The following is a 22,584-nucleotide window of genomic DNA, read 5'->3' as shown; positions in this document are numbered from 1 at the left end:
ACGGACCCAAAAAAGAGGAAACGGACCCAAAAAAAGTGGAAACCGATCAACAAACTGAGAATTTACAACTTTTTCTGAAAATCGGAAACAAACCCCAAAAAAGAGGAAACGGACCCAAAAAAAGAGGAAACCGATCAACAAACTGAGAATTTACAACTTTTTCTGAAAATCGGAGACGGACCCCAAAAAAGAGGAAACTGACCCAAAAAAATGGGAAACCGATCAACAAACTGAGGGTTTAAAACTTTTTCTGAAAACCGGAAACTGACCCAAAAATAAAGAGGAAACGGACCCAAAAAAAAAAAACCGGGCGAAACGAAGCAAATGTAAATATAGCAGAAACCGACCCAAAATATTCGGAAATTCCTCTTCACTTTTTAGTTTTTGAGGGATTTCCGATAATTCTTGAAAAAGAAGGAAACGGACCCTAACTCACTTTGGGTCCGTTTCCGTGTTGAGGAATTTCCATAGCAGACAGACCTTTGCTTTTCAGCTGCCATTTAAAAAAATTGTATTTTTTTCTTTTTTTGCGGATTGTCAATTCATTATTTTGGGCAGAAATTGTCTTCTTTAACCATGGTTTATTATAGTCAATAATCACATAAACTTATAAATTTATGGTTATCTGTAAAGACTGGCCAATTGTTGCAGTCATTATTCCATGCATTTATTATTTTTATATTTATGATCATTGAACCCGTCAGGCGTACAATTTTTTTTTTCACCTCCAGAAGATTTTGTGCCCCCCCCCCTAAAAAACCCCATTTTGACAAAAGTATTGATTAGCTTTTAATCTAAATTAAAGAACCAATTATAGTCTTTCATACTTTATAGACTTTGCTTGTTAATTATATATCAGAGGTGCAAAGAAAATTAATTTTTGCCACAAACTTAAAATTAAAATCCCTATATCTGTACAACCCGATGTCGTACTCGTAGACCTTTGATATTTTAAAAAATGAATTCTGATAGGTTTACACCATCAGTTTTCAAAGAAATATGGATTAGAAAATTTGAGGTTGTGTCAAAAACCCACTTCCTTTCTTAAAAATTTTTCCAAAATTATTTTGTTCCCGAGAAATTAGATATATTTGCGCGGAGCAGCACACACAAATATGTAGGGTTTTATTTGCTGAATTTTTGGGTATGTAGTAATAAAAAGGATAAAAACATGCTTTTTGATATTAAGTCCCCCCCCCCCCCAATTCATCAAAATTATCTTTCCTACATAAGTTATAGGTTTGTTTGCGCGGAATATCAAAATTTTTTTAGAGTTTTAATTGCTGAATTTTCGGGTAAAAGAGAATTAAAACCTAATTTTCGTTTAAGTCGTCTTTCTTCGAATCATAATATTTAGGGTAAAAAATCTAAATTAAATATTGAAAATAAAATTTAAGAAATTACCAAAAAAAGTATTGTTAATAATTACAACTTATTTAGGAGAGTTTAATAATCCCTGAAATGAGATGAACCTGTTTTTAGAGAAATTCGGCATGAATAATAACCACGCAACCTCGTTCTTTTATCTGGCATTTCTTCAGAACAAACACGACAATCAGTTCTACAATACCACGGAGAAAATCAAGTTCTGAAACAAGGGAATATTTCACTGTGTGCGTGATATGGCTGCAAGTGGAACCCGGTAGAATGCAACTCTTATTTTTTGATACATTTTCTCATGATTCTGCCTCATGTAGTGATTTAAACCTTGATCTTGTTCAATTCCCCAGCCCCGTCTATGTCAAGGAGGTACGTGTGGTTCCCCTCGGAGCCAGGGTCAGTGCTAACTTCCCTGGTGGAGTTCGACTCGGTGCAACCAATCCAACAAAATTCGATCTCGAATTCTTCGTGAATAACCTTCGAGCCCCGGGTGCCAGTACATTTGAAAGCATCGGTGTGCTGAAATACAGTCAGAATGATGCGATATCGATGGTTTCCTCTAAAACGGTTGCCACCGATGGTTTGGTTTTGCGAGGACACTACTCCACCATAACTCTGGCCGTTTATGGTGTTCTATCAGATGCTTCCCATGACCAGCTGGCCAGACAGGCAAATTCGCAAACACAAAACAGTAAAAATCCTCTTGATATCAGAGTGAAAGAGGAGCCGGTTCGACCTCCCGAGTCCCCGATACCGGATGGTAATGGTCGAACTATCGGTGAAAGCTATGCTGCGACCTGGACGGCTAAGCATAGTGAGGAAGCGCTTAAAGCTGAACCGCCTGAAGAATGGCTTTCCCACGAAGGAATAACATTTATCTGTTTTAATTCTTTTTAAATATTTGTTTTCAAAATTAATTTTAAATATTTGTTTTCAAAATTAATTTTTAATTGCCGACTCTAAAAATTTTTTTTAATCTGAAAAACAGTTAAAAATTATTTGAACAAGTTGGTTGAAGTTAGATTAGTAATGAGTTAATCTAAATTGATATTCCAATTAATCTTAAAAATTTAACTCTTATTATCCAAGAAATTATCACATTTTGGGTAATTTCTTTGAGAAAAGTTGAAAATTAATTTAAATCTAGGTCTTGTACAAACTTGATATGGGAGTGTGGGGGAGGGGTCAAAAATTGTTCACTTTGACATATCAAATTTAAGTAATTTCCTAGTAAGCGATTTTTTTAAAAATCCCCACCTTCTATCAATTTTGTTCATCATTTTTTTTAGGTAGTTTTAAAGAAAAAAGACACAAGATAAAGATCCTCTTGTCCTACCCTAGTCCCTAGCCCCAGCGCTCGGCCCAGAAAGTGTCTTAAATTAACCTAACCCTAAACCTATACTAATTTTGTTGAAAATAGCTGAAATTGAAGGTTTGTCCTGGCCTCGGCGCTTGGCCCCCTAGCCCGTCCTAACAGCAGCGCTCGGCCTAGAAATTGTCATAACCTAACCTAACCCTGAATTAATACAAAATAAATATTTTTTTGTTGAAAAAATGTGAAATCTAGGTCATGTACAAAATTGATAGGAGGGGGGGGGGTCCAAAAATCGTATACAAGGACGGACCCCAAATTTGTGCTTAACCTTTATTGAGATGAAATCGATTAATTATATTGCGTCTGATGTCAGCAAATGCGTTCAAAATTAAAACCTCTTCTGATTTTTTACCCATTATTTCATTTGGGGGTAGGGTAAATAATATTCGTTGTAATTAACATCAATATATAAGATAAATAACATTGTATCTGCAAGGTGGATGGAATCAGACTATTAAAGTAGAAACTGATCTTGAGGCAACTCGAAGTAAAAATATCAAGGAAGAAGATAAAGGACCCGAGTATAAAGAAAATAATAATCTAAACTTGAGTAAAGTGAAAAAAGAAGTAGTAAACCAATATGGAGATGGTTTAACAGAATACAGGCAAATCAATCAATCAATCAATATCATTTGAATAAGCTGAAATTAAAGCGTATAAAAATGACGTTAAATTGGACTGTAAGTGAAATATTAAGTGGCAAAGATGACATTGCCCGATTGACAAATTTACCTTTGCAATCCTTAGAGGAAGGTTTATTTCTGATAATTCCTTTTTGATTTCCCCAAGTAGAAATGCGCAAGTCACTATGATGGAGAAACTCCAATTGAAAATAATTGGTTTTCAAAATTATAAACAAGGATATCTAATGCATACCGGCTCTACGAGTAAAGATCTGAATATTTGTCCATTTTTAGAAACCTAAACCGTCTGTCAGTATAAATAATGCACTTTTAAGGGTACCGTTGTGAATATGGCATTGCTATCATTGCATGGAGAGTCGCTTGAAATTACGCTTACAGTCCCTTTAAACAACTCATAATTATGACCTCAGATATGTTTAGGTTCCTATGATTGTATTGATTGATTGTGTGTACTAGGAGTAAGGTTGAAGTATCCAGGTATAGATCTGGATCTAGAAGTCCTGGATACAGATCTCCAGGATATCCTCTGACTATCAGGAAACAGAACAATTATAAAACATAAAATACAGAATTTCTAAAATATACAAAGTTACCCTTTAAACCAGATCAAAAATGTGAAGGGATATCGTTTTGGCAGCTGTTAGTGGGGGACGAACTTAAGAGTACGGCATTTGCTGCATAGTTTGATTGGTTGATAATGTACCAACATAATTAAAACTGTCTAAATTTAAGTTAAAATATATGAATTTGTTTGTTCTAAATTAGGTCTCGGGACGTGTCACTTGATCGTGATCGATACCGTTCCCGATCCCGAGATGGATCACGTGATCGATTGAAATCCCGCGAAGGATCGCATGAAAGTTATCCACGGCGATCATATGAGAACTCGTTGAAGGGCACTTTCAGACCCAGATCCAGAAATCATTCAAGAGATCGATACAGGAATCTTCATCAATATATATAATATATATCTATAATTTTATATCCGAGTTTTTAGTCAGTTAACATTGAAACATTTTCTTTGAAACATACAGGGTGTCCCAAGAAACATGACACTAGCAAGACGAATTGAGAGTCGGAATTTATTTGTGACATTCAGTCATCCACCTACTTTAACAGGCATGATTCTTAAAACAATAACCACAAAGTTCTCCTAGTCCTGGTATTTTCAAAATGTGGTCTGCCTATTTTGTGATTTCAATATTACCAGAGATATAGAGAATTTTGTTCAGATTTTAATTTTATTAAGTAAAACCAAAATTGTCGAAATCTGAACGAAATTCTTAGTATCTCCGGAAATATCGAAAGCCCAAATAAGGCAGACCACATTTTGAAACTGCCAAGATTTTGTGATTTTTAAATTTTAAATTTTATTTCAGGAACAAGCTTTACATTTAAATGCCACAAATTATTTCAGAGATGAAAGACGACTTTTTGCCACTGTCATGTTTCATGGGACATCCTGTAGGTAACCATGAACGAACTGTTAACGAAATTCCGTTCATTCAGTAAGTTGCATGCCTGATTAATAATAGTACACTTGCAACAGTGTCGAAGATAGCTTTGTTTTTCCAGCTAAAAAGTGGTTGGTTATCTATTAAAGGGACTAGGATAAAAATTGACGATTCACATAGCTTTGAAAGAAAATTTGACATCTTTCTCATTATTTCTCAGATAACGGTTTTAAGGGTAGCAGGCAAACAGAGGTTATTTTAATTATGTAAACTGTCCCTTTAGATTTGAATTAACCCCCCCCCCCTCCCCTCCTCCATCTCCTAAAATTTTAAAACCATTTGACTCAAGTTTGATAAAAAATTTGAGAAGTATATTGATGATTTTCAGAGAGTCAGCAGAGAGAGAGAAATATCCTATCTCAGTTCGAGCTCATTCTCCCGGTATCCGTTCTCCAGCTCGTAAACACACTCCCTCCCGACCCAACTCATCCTCTCGTCCTCTCACCCCTGCTCTTCCTAGAACTAGATCAAGGACTCCTAGAGGATATAGATCGCCTAAACTTGATTTAACTCCGCCCTACCGCCGTGATGTATCTAGAGATTATTCTCCGGCGGGTCGAGCCTCCGCCGCGAGATCACTAGCTCGGGAGGTGTCCCCCCGAGTGCTGGGCGGACGAGACTATGGTCGTGATAGATCTCCTAGAGGGAGAAGTTACTCTAGGGATAGATCTCCCCGTCCAAGGGACTACTCAAGAGACTGTTCACCTCGTGCTAGGGGTTATTCAAGGGATGGTTCTCCACGGGAGTATGACAAGAATTCCCATCATTCATCCGGGAGTAGAAGACATCATTCCCCCAGGAAAACTTCAAATATAAACTACTTTATAGGGAATAGTTTGATGGGGGTCGTGAACTAACAAATTCGAAATATGATTGTTTTCCATTTCATCAGGGGTGTACATTTTTTTGTATATATTTATTTGAGAAAAAATTAAAAATTGGACATGAAATAGCAAGTTATTTTCATCCTGTTTCATATTTTTACCCAAAAGTTTATTTTCCCCCATGAAACAAATTAAACCCTTGAATTTTCATCCTTTTTCATATTTTTTACCCAAAAGTTTATTTTCCCTAATGAAACAAATTAAACCCTTAATTATTCATCCTTTTCATATTTTTTACCCAAAAGTTTATTTTCCCCAATGAAACAAATTAAACCCTTAATTTTTCATCCTTTTCATATTTTTTACCCAATGCCCGATCGGTTCAGCCGTTTTGACGTTTATTGGATACAAACAAACAGACAGACAAACAAACAAACAGACAGACAAGCCAAATTTATATATAGATTGCCAATATTTCTAGAAGGAAATGCAATCCATTTACGAATTATCCAAGTGTCTAATTCAAATGTTAACTTTATTTCCTCTCTAGAGACTGGGATCATCATTTATTCAAAAAGAATCGTGTCTTTGCCACTATCATTAGTTTTCTAATCCCAATATCTGACCAATCTGATATTTTGTACTTAGATTCAAAGTTAATTCAAAGAAATATGTAAGGTCTAAGACATAGCGTTGCAAAGATATAGGGATCAGAAATTCAGAGTTTGTAGCTAAGAATTCCTTAAAATATTCATCAAAAAATGTCAAAAATCCTTGTGCGCCAGCAAAAATTTATACAGTAGAAAATGAATAGCAGCAATTATAAAAGAATAAAAAAATAAAAAAATTAACAATTAGTAATTAACAATTTTAAAAAATCAGGGGTGTATATTAATTNAACCATTTTGATTTATTTATTCCATGGTTTTGGTTAATTTTTGGCGCTACCCGGATCCATATCAACGTTTCCTGATACGGATCCGGATCCGGATCCGAAACACTGGAAATATGTAAGGTCTAAGACAGCGTTGCAAAGATATAGGGATCAGAAATTCAGAGTTTGTAACTAAGAATTCCTTAATCGAATAATTTGACCACCAAAAGCCACGGATGTTTGCTGCAACAGAGTTAAGAAAATTTTTGGATTTAGGAGCGTTTTGGTGTCCTAAAAAGTTAAATTGCATTCACCATGTCCCCCTAGAGAATTAAAAAAAAAAAAATTCTTAAACTTTTCAGGCACGAATGTGCACAGTAACAGACTAACTATTTGAAAGGGGAAAAACCAGACATTGCTATTGAGGGAAAAAATGCTGAGTTTCCAGTGAGAGCCAAAACCAGTTGATAAAAAATAAAGTCCGCCTTTTTCCTTTTCCCTTTCCCTTGTCCCCGTTTCCCTTCTCTTTCTCCCTTTCCCCTTCTCTATCTCCCTTTTCCCATTTTTCTTCATTTTTTCCCCAAACCCGAAAGCTAAGGATTAAAAAATGATATTCACGCCTAAAAAAAGAACCTGCTTTTGTCCCTTTTTTTCAAGACGGATATTTTGATATCTATCTTGATTTATTTTGACGATATTTTTCTGGCTTACATTTGCGATTTTTGAAAAAAAAAATTCTCGTAATCTTTTTTTTAACTGTATCATAGATAACTGGTGTAAGGTGGACTTAACATTTTTGTCAAAAAAGTGCCAAATAGTTTCACCCCGATTTAAAGTTTGTAATCGTGTTTGCAGACGGAAGTAGTCAATTATAATATTTTATGACCACTTGGAAAACATTTATAAGACGAATGGTTGGGTGGGGGCTGGTGGGGTTAGCAAAATATATCAAGTTACATAATTAATTTGAAATTGTGATCAGGCGATCTCATTCTCCTCGCAACCTACATTCCGTCTCACCTCGCCGACGATCATTAACTCCAAGAAAAAACCGATCATTATCCCCACGTTACGGTCCTCACCGATCAAGAAGTAGATCTCCATTTAATCGGCGATCTCGATCCCCAGATCGTTGGGGGAAACGTCCCTTCTCCCCCCGATACTCCAGATCTCCGGCTCCCCACCCTCCTGGCTCCAGGAATGGGTTCAGAGAGACCTCTCCTCCTCCAGCAGTCCATCAGCCCGCCGCAGGTCCAGTACTAGACTCAGAGATCTTAGACAATGTATCTGATATATCGGAAGGAGATATCCCAGACCTGCCAGAGCCGGAGCCAGAGGAGCAAACGGAGGTCGTCGGTCAGACCTCAATCACAAGAACATACATTTCAAGGGAGGATATAGAGGAGATATCGGATGAGGAGGCGGAGTGGTCGGATGATTTTGAACCTCTGGGGTTCAGTGACTCCGAGTTCGATCTTGAGACGGAGACAGTAAACCCTGTGAAAGTTTTTAATCCTCTTGAGGCTGAATTAAAACCGCTTCTTGTTCTTACTTCTCCCGCCGACTATATTTATCCCAACAGGGTTAGAAACCTCCCCGCATCCAAGGAATGGAATGAAGGAGTGTTGAACCTTGTGAGTAAACTTGATACTATCTCTGAGATCGATGAACGGTGGATTGAATTGTTGGAACAACTGACAGGACAGCTACAGGAGGAGCCTGGCTGCTCTATAGATGTGTCAATACATCCGGCAGTTATCCGTATAGCATGTCTTGGTTTAAACTACAATGTAGCTCTTCAACAGTCTAGGCCGGCAAATAAACTCCGCCACATCAAATCTGGAACAAAGTTTGTTCTAGAACTAATGGAGGTCAGTGAACAAGTAATGAGAGAACTTCTGGACTCCGGAGTTATCTCTAAACTATGGAGTCTCTTTGTTCAACAGTTTATGACAATACCTGGAAAACTATTAATCCTCCGGGTCATAGATAGAACTTTAGACTCTAACCAGGGCATGGAGCAGGTTGTAATGAACAATGGATCAGGTTCCTTGTATCAGGAAATAGTAGAAATCCTCGCCAAAAATGAGAGCACAAGAACTAAGTTTGCTTTGTCCAGTCTAGTTAATAAGATACATCTGTACGAGCTAGTTCTCGAACTTAAAGAGCTCAGCTCTTCTTTACAGGACGGACAGGTCTTCTCCGCTCTAGAATCAGGGATTAAAGAGCTAGGACGAATTTACTCCAACCTTGAGTCTATCTCGCATCCCTCTAGATATCTACCCTGCGGGAGAAGGTTTAATATGGACCAGGATATATTTAACCGACCGGAGCGGGGGTTTTTCAGTTTAATGGCGACACAGGAGGTAATATCACTTCTGTCCAGTATACTGGAAGTTGCAAGGGCAGATGTCAACCTTACTTCCTGTATCTACGAACTTTTACATCAATGGGTCAACTCACTTCCAGGTAGAAAAAAGTTTGTGTATCTTAAACTAAAGATTAAATTTGTTGTATTATGTTGTTCGATTACCATATAATTTACTAAGCTTAAGATGTAAATAACAAATAAAATGTTGTTAAAATTGTTTAAATAAAAATTTTCTTGAGCTCTTCTTGTGAGTAGGTTAAAATTGCAAACTTAAATATATATATAACGGGGTTCTTGATATAATACTTATTAGAAGATAACTTCATTAGGAAAATTAAGTATCGTTTTTTTTGCGATAATTCAAAAAGTATTTGAGCAAAAAAGCTCGAATTTTCACATCACCCTCACTTAAGGTTAAAAGTTGGGCTTTTATACCTGCTGCCTGAGTATCAGGCATACTGCCTTAATGCCTTATCTTACCCATACCAGAATAAATCTATATTTAGACCTACTTTCAATAATTGGATTTCAACATTGGATAGCTCTTTGGAAAGCCTATGTCAAAAGCAAGGAGATTACCAATTTTAGCAAAGAAATTTTGCACAGACGCCTTTAACGGGAATTCGCACTTTTTTAGTTTTTCTTGAATACACATTAAGGTTTTACAAATTAAAAAATGTTTTTGCTTATTTGAATTCTTTTCAAAAATGTATGCTTTGTTGCAATTTACGCATTTTTTTGCACATTTTTTGCTTAACTAGATTTTTCAATAAACATTTGGATTTTTGCAAATTTGTCATTTTTTTTGCAAATTATTAAAGTAAAGTCCAAAGGCTTTCCAAAAACGTATCAAATGTTATAAATTTGTATTACCGGCAGCCAGTCAGCAAAGCAGACATCAGGCTAAATAGGGTTAAATGAGCCTTTTTCTTTATGAGTGTGTTATACATTCCGGGTTTTTGATCTTGTTGATAAATTCTTGATTTTTGCATATATTTGGAAATTTTAAGAAAATTGAAAGGAGCATAATTCATTTATCAAATTAAGTCTATAAACTCTCTGTATATTTTTCGTTAAAATTTACTTTGTTTATTTTCCCGAATTTAGCAAAAACAAAAAGAAAGAAAAAATGCACATGGTTTTTTTTAAAAGGGGCGATGAAAAAAAATCCGTTTTTGTCAAAATCAGTTAAAAATCAAAAATCAATATGTTTTACAGTTTTTAATAAATATTTTTTTTCAGGATTATTGTTTCTTTCAAGTCAAACCATAGAAACGAACAGATTAATATCAGTTTTCTTACGGACTAACTTCTCCGAACCCAACCCCTCCCCCTCCTCTCCCTTCTCCCCCCAAGCTATGGACACCAGTGTGACCCTCCCTCTTGCTAACGGAATTGATAGTAAACCAAATCTGATCAATTCCTCGGCCAAACATTGTGGTTTGACCCTGGTTCACAGGATACACGCTGTACAGTGTATAGATAACCTCAGATTTGAAGAGGACGGATCAGAGGACAGACGAGGGATGGAAACCTCTCGTATCCTCGAGGTTATCCAGGTACTCTACGGTATGACCCTGACAGGACGAGGACTAGAGGCTGTTGTGCATGTCCTCTGTCTGGGAGACAATATTGAAACCGTCCTCGTCCTGACCAACCACTCCACCATGGATGGACAGAAGGACATGAAGAAGTCGGCTGTCCGAGGTTATGCTAACGAGCTGCTTCTCCTCTGTGTTCGTCTCTCAGAGAACATGGACTTCCTCTCTAAGTACGCTAAGGTAAACTATCTTTAAATGTTTTAACCAGTGCATAGGATTCATTTTAATGCGGATCCGGATCCTGGATCCGTCCTGAAAAAAAAATCGGATCCAGGTCATGAACATGTCCTTAAGATTTACTAAAAAAAATTAAAAGATAGAATAAAAATTCAAATTTTGTTGTTAATTCGCATATTTTTATTCTTAAACTTAATGAACCATTTAGTAATTATGAAGTTTTAATAAAATTGGTTAGTAGTAAACAGTTGATATTTGTGTTTTGATCCTAGATCTCTCCGGAATGACGGTTGATGTATATTGTTTAATTACTCATTTATTCAAATCCCTGAATTGTATATGAAAATGTTCAGGTTCTACTTGATCTTGGTAAACATGACGAGCACAGTAAACTATCTGAACTGGTGAACTGGACCCGGCTCTGCGGGGAGCAGGAGTCCATCACAGTGGACTGTATCCCGGCCTTGCTGGACTCCATCAAGAAGAATGTAGAGAGTTCAAGTCACGTGTCCCAGGAGGTGATTACGTGTCTCAGGATCCTTGCACATCTAACCATCCCACAGTATCCAAACAGGTAGCTGTAACTAGATTTCAGGGGTATATATTTCCAGGGAAAGTTTTCTTCAGTCCGCCCTCCTGGTACCAATGTTAATAATGATTTTTTTAAAATTACTTAGAAATGTTAAAAAAATTCATTCAGGAAATAAAGATTTTTTTGGGGCAAATTACTAATGTCTGGGTTGTTAACGTAAAAAAAATCTTTTTTGAGTTGTCCCCTAACATTTATCATCTTGGCCCATAACCCACGCCTCCCCCCCCCCCTCTGGTTGGAAAAATATAGTTGTTGCCCATCCCTTGAAATATACTTAACAATATGGGAGATTTTTAATTATTGTTAAAAGTGGAAATACCAATCTTATAAGAAATCAATAGTTAGAATTGTACCCTTAGTTCAACCCAAATTGATATCCATGAAATTCTTTTTCATTTTTGGGGTAATGAGAGACTATGTGGGTTTAAACGAATCAAATAGAAATTATTGAAACTCAGTAATTTCTAAAGCGCAAAAGAAATCTAACTTTTTTCTCGCTAAATTGGGGAAATGTAAATATTTTGGGGGAATTGGATATCAAATATAGTGCAAATATGCACTATGAAGTGCATAGTGCAAATATGCACTATGCACTGAAGTTCAGTTTTTTCAATTTTACTTTTCTTTCCAGACCATAGAAATTAATTACCCTGCCCCTGGGGAGGTATTTCTTGATAATTAAATACATATTCATAGAAATTAATTGCACTATGTACTAATGACTATTCTAGGATGAGAGGGATGAAGAACGGGTTGAGCTCCGACCTGAAGTACCACTACGCCTGCCTCCTCCTCTACTCTAGGGAGGGAGTACAGTGCCTAGTTTCTCTCCTAGATAAACTATGTGAAGAGCATTCACAACCTGCCCTACATACTGCTACACTGGTTGGGACTAAGGGGGGGCTTATACTTGCTCTTCTCAAACCTACTCTAGCCATACTCAACAATCTTCTAGGTAACATAATTATCTTCTCAAACCTACTCTAGCCATACTCAACAATCTTCTAGGTAACATAATTATATTTTACTCCACGTAATTAATATAATTTGTCTTTTTTCCATTTTCCATATTAGGACATACGTTTAATGTATAAAGCAGAATTTTCAAATTGTTCGCCTATTTTTATGATTAACCTTCAGAAATCAGGAAATTTTATAACCTTTCTTTTTTAGATTCTGGTCTTGAGAGTAAACTTTTTTTGCAGTTTTTGGTTAAATTTTTGCCCTTTGGATCCGGATCCAGGAAGCCAAAATCTTGCGGATCCAACGGATCCAGATCCTAAGCACTGTCTCTAGGCTTTAAATCTTTATCTGTGGAACAGTGTGAAAGATATCGCACCGTCTTTCATCTTTAAAAAGTGAAATGAGTTTTGTAAATTAAGCTCTTCTTTGTAAGTCACTTAGCTAGAAATTATAATTTTTTCGAAACAAAATTAAGATATGTTCACCATTTTTTCTAATCACGCAGGTTAAAGGGCACCGTTGCAAATCTTGACATGAGGGGTCCCTTGAAATTACGTTGACAGTCCCTTTAATATATTTCAATATTTAGACCTTGTGATATCTGCGCGTGGATCAGACTACCATGACGTGACTCCCCTGGGAACCCTGATACGATGTTATACTCTCCTAGCTGTAGTACCAGCATCATCTGCCCATTATTTACAGGAACAATAGTTTGAATTCATTAAAAGAATAAAACCAAAATATTGATTAGGAAATCCCTTAGTTTTGTTAAATCATGAAGTAAACTGCAATTCTTTTGTGAAATAAAATCAAGACTTTGAGTTAAAAGTGTCTGACAAACGTGGATAAGAGCTTGTCAGTTAATATCTAATTTTCAAACTTTCTTTTCAAAATTTTTAAAAATCACCCCCCCCCCCCACCAAGGGACTTCAACAAACCCTTTAGGTGGAGATAAAGCGTTACCTTTAATACACAAAGCGATAAATCTCGATTTTTTTTATTGACTTCAGAGGAAAATAAGAAAAGGAGGAAAACTGGTCAGTTGATATCCAGTTTTTTAACATTCTTTACAAATTCTTTGAAAATCAATGGGTCCTCAAAATACCCCTCGTACTGCATGTGAAGATTAAACCAAACTACGCGGCCCCAAATAGATTATCAAGTACAATAGGTGGCAACAGAGAATTGAACCAATTATAAACACGACGTCACAAGTGTCAAATATAACAAGGAAAACAAATTTTCTCACATTAGTTGACATGTTTTCCAAGATTGAATAAAAAGCGTAAAAACAGAAAATAAATAACACATAAAATTGCACTTATTTCTCTGTAAGATAAGCACTTTGTTCCAAAATTTTTACGATTACTAATAGTTTTGTCCGCCACAAAAACTAAATTGACACTTGTGTCGTAAGAATACAGCTGTACTGAGAGTATACAAATTCTACGTTTCCATCTATTGTACTAGAATCTATTTGCGCGGTGGTCCCTTTGATGAATCTGACGCAATAAATCTCGAATTATAATATCTATCAATATTGTTCTGACACCAGGCAAAGGAATGCTCAGAAGATATTGTGGAAACTCTTCTTTCATTCACAAAACCTACACTCAGTCCAGATAAGGTATACTTGGCTTTAAGGAAGCTTCGCGCCCATCTTCTATTTCAACTTTTCACTGTGGCTTTATCTCTAAGCATCTTCTCTTTCTACAATATATAAGAATAACAAAAAAGTTCGAGAGAACTTAGTATTATTTTTTCGCGTATTTTTGAAAATTTTACATACATTTAAAACTTTTCGACCCACATTTTTGTAATTTTAAGCCTCCAAAAACCTTCTCTTGGGCCAAATGAGGTCCCACACAAAAGTTGGACCCGATCGGTTCAGCCGTTTTGACGTTTATTGGATACAAACGGACAGACAGACGAGGAAAGCTTTTATAGAAGCAAATATTCATTAAATCTTTTAGTTGCTGCTTCACGCCTGAAAAACGAATTACAAGTTTTAATCAGAGCCCAAAACTTAAGACAGGGTGTCGTTATGAAAACCAGTTTTAAATCCGGGTTTTACGAATGGGGTTAGGCAGTTTTAAGCAGTGTTTCGGATCCATATCATTTTGATTCGGATCCGGATCCGGATCCGAGGTAACTTTTGATTCTGTGAATCGGATTTTCCCTATTAAATGTTATGCAAGGTTATAATTTATAAACTATAGTAATCCTAAAGTTGAAAATGTCGTCATTACTATTATATAAATGTAAACATTAAATTATTAAAGATAATTTTGAAAAATTTTCGTCATGTAAATAATACATTTACGAACCATTTTGATTTATTTATTCCATGGTTTTGGTTAATTTTTGGCGCTACCCGGATCCATATCAACGTTTTCTGATACGGATCCGGATCCGACCAAATGATACGGATCCGAAACACTGGTTTTAAGGATATCAATATTCTTGCTATGAATTTTTTTTTTTCATATTCTCCATTTTTGTCGAATTTCTTAAATCAAAATTTACAAAATGTTAAGACCCCAAAAAGGAAACTCAAAAGTTTCATTCAACGATACTCTTTAAAATTTCGGGTTTAGAGCTAAATATGAATGTCTAGACAGAAACAGAAAAGGTTACGAAAATACGGGTTTTGTCTCTGCGATGCAATTTTCTATTCAACTTCAGGATTTTTTTGTCCATTAAAGGGACTGTTGTAAGTCGTGATTTCAAGTGAAACTTTAGGGTGGAGTATGTCCGATTTACAATTGTAACCTTTAAATTCTTATCTGAAAAGGATGTAGTTGTTTCCATGGACTGTGTAGATAATCTGCAATTAAAAATAACCATTTTTCAAAGAGAAAAACATTGATATCTCACTTTTTCTCCTTTAGACAAAGCATTTAAGGGGTTGCCCTTCTGAATCCGGAATCGGACATGCAAGTCATTAATGGAGAACCAAATTTTTTTAGATTTTTGATTCTTAAAAATATTTTTAATTTTAAAAACGTTATGTATTTGCAGGATGATATATCAAAGTCGCTGTGGACTGAGATGCTCCGTGAAGTATTAAGTCACGTGATCAAGTCTCCTTGTTTCTATATACCAGGCTTAAGTCTTGTATCCAAACTACTCCCACTACCTCTACCCATGCCTTCACCACGCCCTCTCTCCGAGGAGGAAAATCGTGTGGTCTTAAACTCGAGGAAGCTATGGTCCGCCCACCTGCACCCTTTGCAGGAGGAACTAGGACGACTAGTTGAACAAGTTGTAGGAGTTGCATATCCTCCACTACTCCAGTTGGTGAAACAAGTTTGTGAACAACTTGTAGGACTAGCTCCACCAGTAGCAGTTTGTATACTCCAGGGTGTGGTGAGAATCTGTACTAGTGCTCTGCAGAGTAAAGCAATGATTGTGTCCGGTAGAAATATGAATTTTCTCAGTTGGATCTCCTCTCTACCTCATGTTCTGAGTGTGATATACTCCCAGCTGCAGGAGGAGAGTTTTAGAACAGAGTTATCAAGAACTCTTGAACTCTGCTTTACTCAGGGTTCAGATGTTTGCCAAGAGTCCGCCATTTCAGTTATACAGAGCCTCTGTGATCCAACGATTAGTTTAAGAACTAAACCTTTAGGAAGTGTTGAGGGTTGGGATCAGTATTTATCTGACTCACTTCCTGATGGAAACTCACTTCTTGAACTCGTCAGAGTTCTACTCAACCCGTACACATTCGAGCTCAAGACTAATCATTCAATCCAGCTCTTGAGCATCCGGACGTTTAAAATGTTTACAAGAAACGGTCATAGTTTTAGTAGGCTTAAACTTTGTCTTAATACTAAGCATCGGACGCTTTTTTCCTTTCTGCGGAACCTCGCCACGGATTTTGATCCCGGTGATCCCGTGTACGTAGATTGTTTGACCGAGACGGTGGAGTTTCTCCGTATGCTGGTTGTACCTGGAGCAGAGCAGGACGGATTTCCTGCTCGGATTCAGGTTCTATCCGTCCCGGAGCTAGCCTGGCTTCTTCAGTACAATATACCTCAGGAAAATATTCTTTGACTGCATTTACAATGTTAGAACTGTTTTCTCATTAAAAATTCTGGAACTGCCAACTTTTTCCTCACTCTGATTTTCAAATCCCTACATTTAAACTTAATTTCTTAGACCTTTGATATCTTAAACTTTGAATAATACTAGATCTGCAATATCAAAATTTCACACCAGGTTGCAATGATACAGGGGTTTTCTTGAAAAGTATGAGGCATATGTTCAGTTCTTTTTAGAAATTAAAGACCATTTTCCTAATTGAATATTTTCTATTTCGTTGTTTCTAGATTTTAGTTAAAAGAAATATTTTACAAGTTCTAGTGAACTTTATTTAAGTTGAAGTTTTCTAAAAAGTTAAAAATATTTTTATGGTGAATATTTAGAAATGTTTGAATAGAACTGCATTAAAGTGAATGAGCAGCATAAAGGGAAGTTGGGTTGAGAGCATTATAGAATTCAATGTCAGGATATTATTAGTGTTGATTTCATATATTCAGTCATTGTTTCAAAACTTTCAGATTTCCTTGGCTTATATTGCTAAGACGACTTTTGAAGAAGAATCTGCGAAAATAATTATTGCAAATAAGGAATCAAGATATTTTCATTTTATCGATAAAGAAATTTTACGAATCTAATATAATGGGTTTTGTTGCTACCCTTACTTACTTCACTTACTTGACCGTAACTCCCCTAATTCCTCATTTACATTTTCCTTAACAATTCAGAATTTTTAATTGTTAAAAGATTCTGAATTCTGAGGATTTTCCTGGATTAAAATTAAAATGGATTCATTCATTGAGATACATATGCAAACTCTTCCATTTATCCCCCCCCCCCCTCAAAAATAGTCAGAATAAAAAGAAGGGTAAGTGGGAAGAATTGCATTGTTTTAATTAACTAAAAATGCCTTACTTTTTGCGGAATAATGGTGGATTTTCGAGACTGAGCATTTTAGGACGTCGTCAAAATCCACCAAAAGGCTTCTCCCGCCAAAAATAAGCAGTCTTGTCAAGCAGTTGAAAATAGGATCTTGTTAATGAATATTTGAACCGTGCAGGAATCTGAGGAGGAAGGAGATGAGAGAAAGAAAGAACATCCTCTTAAACTCATCCAGAACAGTATAAAGGATCATTTTGAGGCCTATCCAAATCTGAACCAAACAAAGGTGATAATATACAGGGTGTCTCACGAAACAACAGTAGCAAAAGTCTTTGATTTTTGATATAAATTGCTGCATTTATTTGTCAACCTAATTTTAGAAGTAAAATTCTAGAGTTAATAATCATAAAATACCCCAAATCCTGGCATTTCTAAAATCTGGTTTGCCTTTTTCTTCTTTCAATATTACCCGAGATGTGTAGAAGTTAATAAAATTGCAATCTTTTGTAATATTGACAGCACAAAAAGGCAGACCACATTTGGAAACGCTTGGACTAGGAGAATTTTGTGATTATTGTTTTCAAATATCATACATGTTTAAGTAGGTTGACGATTAAATGTGACAAATAAAGTTAAAAATCAAAGATGACTTTCTAATCGTCTTGCTACTGTCGTGCTTCGTGGGACACCTTGCAGTTCATGCAGAGCTAGGCGCACGTTTAAACGCGAAAATGCAAATAATTTGTGAATATTTCTCCTTCCCTGTGAAGAGTACAGTTTTGCATATGAAATTGATCCACATCTTACAGTTTCTCCATTTTTAAATGTGTACTCGTACAGTTATAAAATGTTGCGATGCATTGATGTGTGGACTATGGATGTCTCATTTTTTGGCACCTATATGTTCGTTCGAAGTATCTTGTTTCTTTTTTTTAATGAGTTTAAAATTTTTGGATTTTTAAAAGGCACCATAAAAATAAGGTTCCAATATTTCAAAACCGTATTTTGTGTAAGTTCGCTTTTATTAAACTATGCAAAATTTGTATCATCAAAAAAGTACAGGGAAAAGGGTTAACAGTTGGTAAAGTGCAAGCAAATATTAAGTATCAACAAATTTGGAATTTTTTATTTTCATAATTTTACAAATTACAATTTTTAAGCGACAAGTAATTGATAGATGCAAGTTTTTATTGCAGATGATCATTTTCCCCAATATCATTCGTTTCTGTCAATTATGTCCAGTTATTCACTTAAAAAAATAAAGATTATTTATGTCCTGGTAAAGATAAAGTCGGCGCAGTCCCTTTAAACCTTTAAAGATTTTGATTATTTCTTGTTGTATAGTTTGAGCTGGAGGCGCTAATGGAGCAGCTGGAGAATATTGAGGTTGGAGGGCCTGGAGTTGAAGGATTGGAGGTAGAGGAGGAGGAATCCATCCTTCCTTCTCCTACTCCTCTACTCACACAGTGGGACTGGAGACAGGTTACAGTACACCCGGAGCAGACAGTTCATCTTACTCAGGAATACTGGTTCGGTCTGCACTCGTCCTCAACTGACACGGGTAAATTATCTCGCTCCCTTATAATTTTTAATATTAAAGGGACTGTAAGCGTAATTTTAAGTGATCCTTTATGCAGAGATGGCAATGCCCAATTCACAATGGTACTCTTGAAATCTGATTAAAATAGCGAAAGATACCGATGTTTTTCTGTGAATTTCCCATTGCTTTTATAATAAAGAATGTGCAAATAATTTTCTCAGGGAATCCGGAAATGAAAATAAACAGTTTTAAGAAATATAGACATGGATATCTAATTCATGCTTGACAGGAAAAAGATTTGAAGGGTACCATTGTAAATCGGGCATTGCCATCTTTGAATAAAGGGTCACTTTAAATTACCCTTTCAGTCCCTTTAACGGGATCTGTTATTCAACATTTATTCGACCTTGTTTTACCTTGAGGAAAAAAAACCTTTAAGAATAAACAATTTGTTTTAAAATTCGATATTTGGTATAAAAAAAGGGTAAACAGTTTCTAGTGTTTTTCGAAATGGGGTATTGTTTCAAACACATCTACAAATGTTATCAACAACCCTTTCAGATTTTTTTGTAACAAAAAAATGTGTCTGCTCTTTTTTTCTTTGATTAAGGTTATTATTTTCCTGGGTGACATTTTTTAATGGTGAGTCAAAAAATAAAGAATTGCAATTTTTACTTGTTTTGCTTTTTCGAACTGAAATTTTCTTGATTTTTATTACAAACCAGAGGCTCCAATGTTTTAAAATCACGCCACCTTTGACATTGTCACTTTTTTCACACATATGTGAATACCAATAAAATATTTTGTACTTTACAACTAAAAAAAAACAAATAAACACTGACTTTTAACAGTGCTTAGGATTCATTTAATTTTGATGCGGGTCCTGGATCCACAATGGAAAAAAATTTATCCGGATTCAAAATCTGGATCCAGCTCATTTCTTTAAGATTTACTGAATTCTTTAAACAAAAAAAATAATTTTCAATTTTTTGTTTTATTTTTTTTCGCTTATTTTGATCCTAAAACCATTCAGAAATGAGGAAATTTTTATAATCTCCCTTTTTTCAGAAGTTCAGATTTGGGTTTTAGGAGTAAACAAGTTTTTTTTCAGTTTTTGCTTGACATTTTACCCCCTGGTTCCGGATCCGTGGATCCGCATATTTTTCCGGATCCTGATCTAAGATCAGTACTTCAATCTAACAGTAACAATCGTCTTCCTACTCCACAGTTCTATGGGTCTCACTGCATCTTATACATCTTTAATATTTTAAACTGTGACAGTTAGATATTTAGAAAAAGTTTGAAACCTCAATATTCTGATTTATTTCAGGTTTGGTGGATGAGAGAGAAGAGACGGATCTACTGGATCTAAACTCTAGGTACCTCCCGGAACTGAACCTGGTTCAGGAGTGCCTGGAGGTATGTAAGGAGTCAAGCCTAGCTCTAGAACGGAAGAAGAAGGTGAAGAAGTCTGCTCTTGAGACTAAAGCTATCTACAACAAAAGTATCATCTCAAACTTCAAGAGTGGAGGACAGATTAATCTTAGAACTCAACGGTTTAACCGAGGTACTTTCACTCGTCCCGACCCATTTAGAACTCGTCCGCCGAACACAAGTCGTCCACCATCCCTCCATGTGGACGACTTTTTAGTGTTAGAATTGAAAGGTCAGCAGCCGACCGGTCCAACCGGGTACAACAAACAGTCCATCAAGGCCGCAAAGGAATTGTTTGCGCAGCGCGAAGCTGCCGCAGCTCTTAAACCACCTTCACAGCTTAGAGAAGCAACCAGGGAGCCTGTTCTCCCGCCCCCTTTCAGAGGGCGTGGCAGAGGACAGGATAGGGGGCGGGGGTTTAGGGGTAACGGACAAAGAGCCGGTTTTCGGAGGGATTCCCGGGGTTGGAGTCCTGAAGGATATAGGACTAGTGAACCTAGGGACCTGGGTAGGGAGGCTAGGCCTGGACCTAGGGAGGATCGGAGGTTTAGAGGCCGGGGGGAACGACGCGGATGGGAGCGTGGAGGCCGAGGAAGGGATAAGTTTGGAGGACGTGGAGGGAAGGATAGGGATGAGAGGCCGAGGCATGGAAGGAACTTCACAAGATAAATCTGATGCATTTTCAAATCTTTCGAAACCTTTATATAGTTAAAATGACAGATTAAAGATGAGAAAATATATTATGTGCAAACCATATTTTTGAAAAAGTTTATTTTTGTTCTTTTTTTGTATTTTTTGAGTTGGTAATCGGGGTTTTAATTGTTCTTACATTGGGATTCAAAGACGACATCATGGTCGGTTTTGATTCAAAGTTATACTAAAAGACAGTAGGTCCCATACCTTATTGGAATGTCCGTAGAAAATAAGCATTGAATTTGAAATATTGAATAAAGCTTTATGATATGGGACGCCCTGTGGTCTGTAATTTGAAAAACGGTTCTTTTTTGTTCCATACTTTGTACGTGACATAGTCGAAGACATGTTTTGGATCGAACTTATATTTCTCTAACTATTATATGTACACTTTAACCATTTTTATGTTCAATTTAGCTATGTATGGTTCAATGGAACTTAATTTTTGAATGAACTATTTTATCAATAGTTCAAATCAGTTTGAAAAATGTGAATTTGAACATTGATTATTCAAACTATTGCGCGTACATGTGAGTAGTTCAAATGATCAATATTTCTAACTAGATAGCATCTACAGCTAGCTGTTTACCCACAAAGAAAGAGACTTCAGAGACGATTGTACGATTGTACTGCATTTATACTGCTCCTTACTTTATGATTCTCACTGCAATAATTGTAAACATGTTTCTATCTTTGTTAAATTGCTTAAAAGGCCACTAAAAGGTTTGTTTGAGTTTAAGATGGTCATTCTAGGTATTAATCGAAGAACTTTTAAGATGCTATGATGAAACAATAAGCCTTTTATTAATAAAATAATTAATGTCCGGAGGGGTTTTGTTTTGAGATGTTGGATAGGTCAATCTACCGAACAATCCAGAGATGATTTCAAGGATGTACAGGAAGTGGAAGTCTTAAGCTACCAAAATTTCAGAATAATTTCTTCGGCGAAGCTTTCTTCGGATAGTCTTCAATTATAACTTGTTTAACCTTGGAATTGTCATTTTATGAGTTTCAGATCGTCTTTATAGTCTCAACCTTTGTGGGTTAACCCTGTATACCTAGTGTTAACAAAAATATGTCGCTTGTTTCAGAAACGGTGTACAAATATAAAATTCTTTGAACACTTAAAACATTCTTCGTTAAGGAGACCATAAAATATGTCTATAATATGATAGAATATTTGTCTATAATATGATAGAATATATGTCTATAATATGATAGAATATTTGTCTAAGATATGATAGGATATTTGTCCATAATATAATAGAATATTTGTCCATAATATGATAGAATATTTGTCTAAAATTTGATAGAATATTTGTCTAAAATATGATAGAATATTTGTCTAAAATATGATAGAATATATGTCTATAATATGATAGAATATTTGTCTATAATATAATAGAATATTTGTCCATTATATGATAGAATATTTGTCTAAAATATTATAGAATATTAGTCTATAATATGATAGAATATTTGTCTATAATATGATAGAATATTTGTCTATAATATGATAGAATATTTGTCTATAATATAATAAAATATTTGTCTTTAATATGATAGAATATTTGTCTATAATATGATAGAATATATGTCTATAATATGATCGAATATTTGTTTATTATATGATAGAATATTTGTCTATAATATGATAGAATATTTGTCTATAATAT

General features: G+C 35.7%; 1 protein-coding gene across 1 annotated transcript; it reads left to right on the top strand.

Moving 5' to 3' along the window:
• Positions 1–1,524: 1,524 nt before the first annotated feature.
• LOC111699716 (protein virilizer) lies at positions 1,525–20,971 on the top strand. The gene is made up of 15 exons (XM_023470444.1): positions 1,525–2,245; positions 3,192–3,360; positions 3,856–3,936; positions 4,165–4,341; positions 5,242–5,712; positions 7,594–9,080; positions 10,225–10,763; positions 11,114–11,334; positions 12,084–12,307; positions 12,905–13,020; positions 13,874–13,945; positions 15,340–16,359; positions 17,420–17,527; positions 18,586–18,802; positions 20,112–20,971. Exons 1-15 carry the CDS (start codon positions 1,648–1,650, stop codon positions 20,882–20,884), a joined length of 6,273 nt encoding a protein of 2,090 aa, XP_023326212.1. The 5' UTR covers positions 1,525–1,647; the 3' UTR covers positions 20,885–20,971.
• The last annotated feature ends 1,613 nt before the right edge of the window (positions 20,972–22,584 follow it).

The sequence above is a fragment of the Eurytemora carolleeae genome, unplaced genomic scaffold (assembly GCF_000591075.1).
Source record: "Eurytemora carolleeae unplaced genomic scaffold, Eaff_2.0 scaffold262, whole genome shotgun sequence".
In the NCBI taxonomy this organism is placed as follows: domain Eukaryota; kingdom Metazoa; phylum Arthropoda; class Copepoda; order Calanoida; family Temoridae; genus Eurytemora; species Eurytemora carolleeae.
This window is presented reverse-complemented; position numbering and strand designations above follow the sequence as displayed.

Excerpts from the sequence above, each read along its gene's own strand:
- LOC111699716 (XM_023470444.1), top strand. The coding sequence starts at position 1,648 with ATGCAACTCTTATTTTTTGATACATTTTCTCATGATTCTGCCTCATGT. Across the intron at positions 13,946-15,339 it reads CTACACTCAGTCCAGATAAG|GATGATATATCAAAGTCGCT; the intron begins GTATACTTGGCT and ends ATGTATTTGCAG. Across the intron at positions 18,803-20,111 it reads CTCGTCCTCAACTGACACGG|GTTTGGTGGATGAGAGAGAA; the intron begins GTAAATTATCTC and ends GATTTATTTCAG.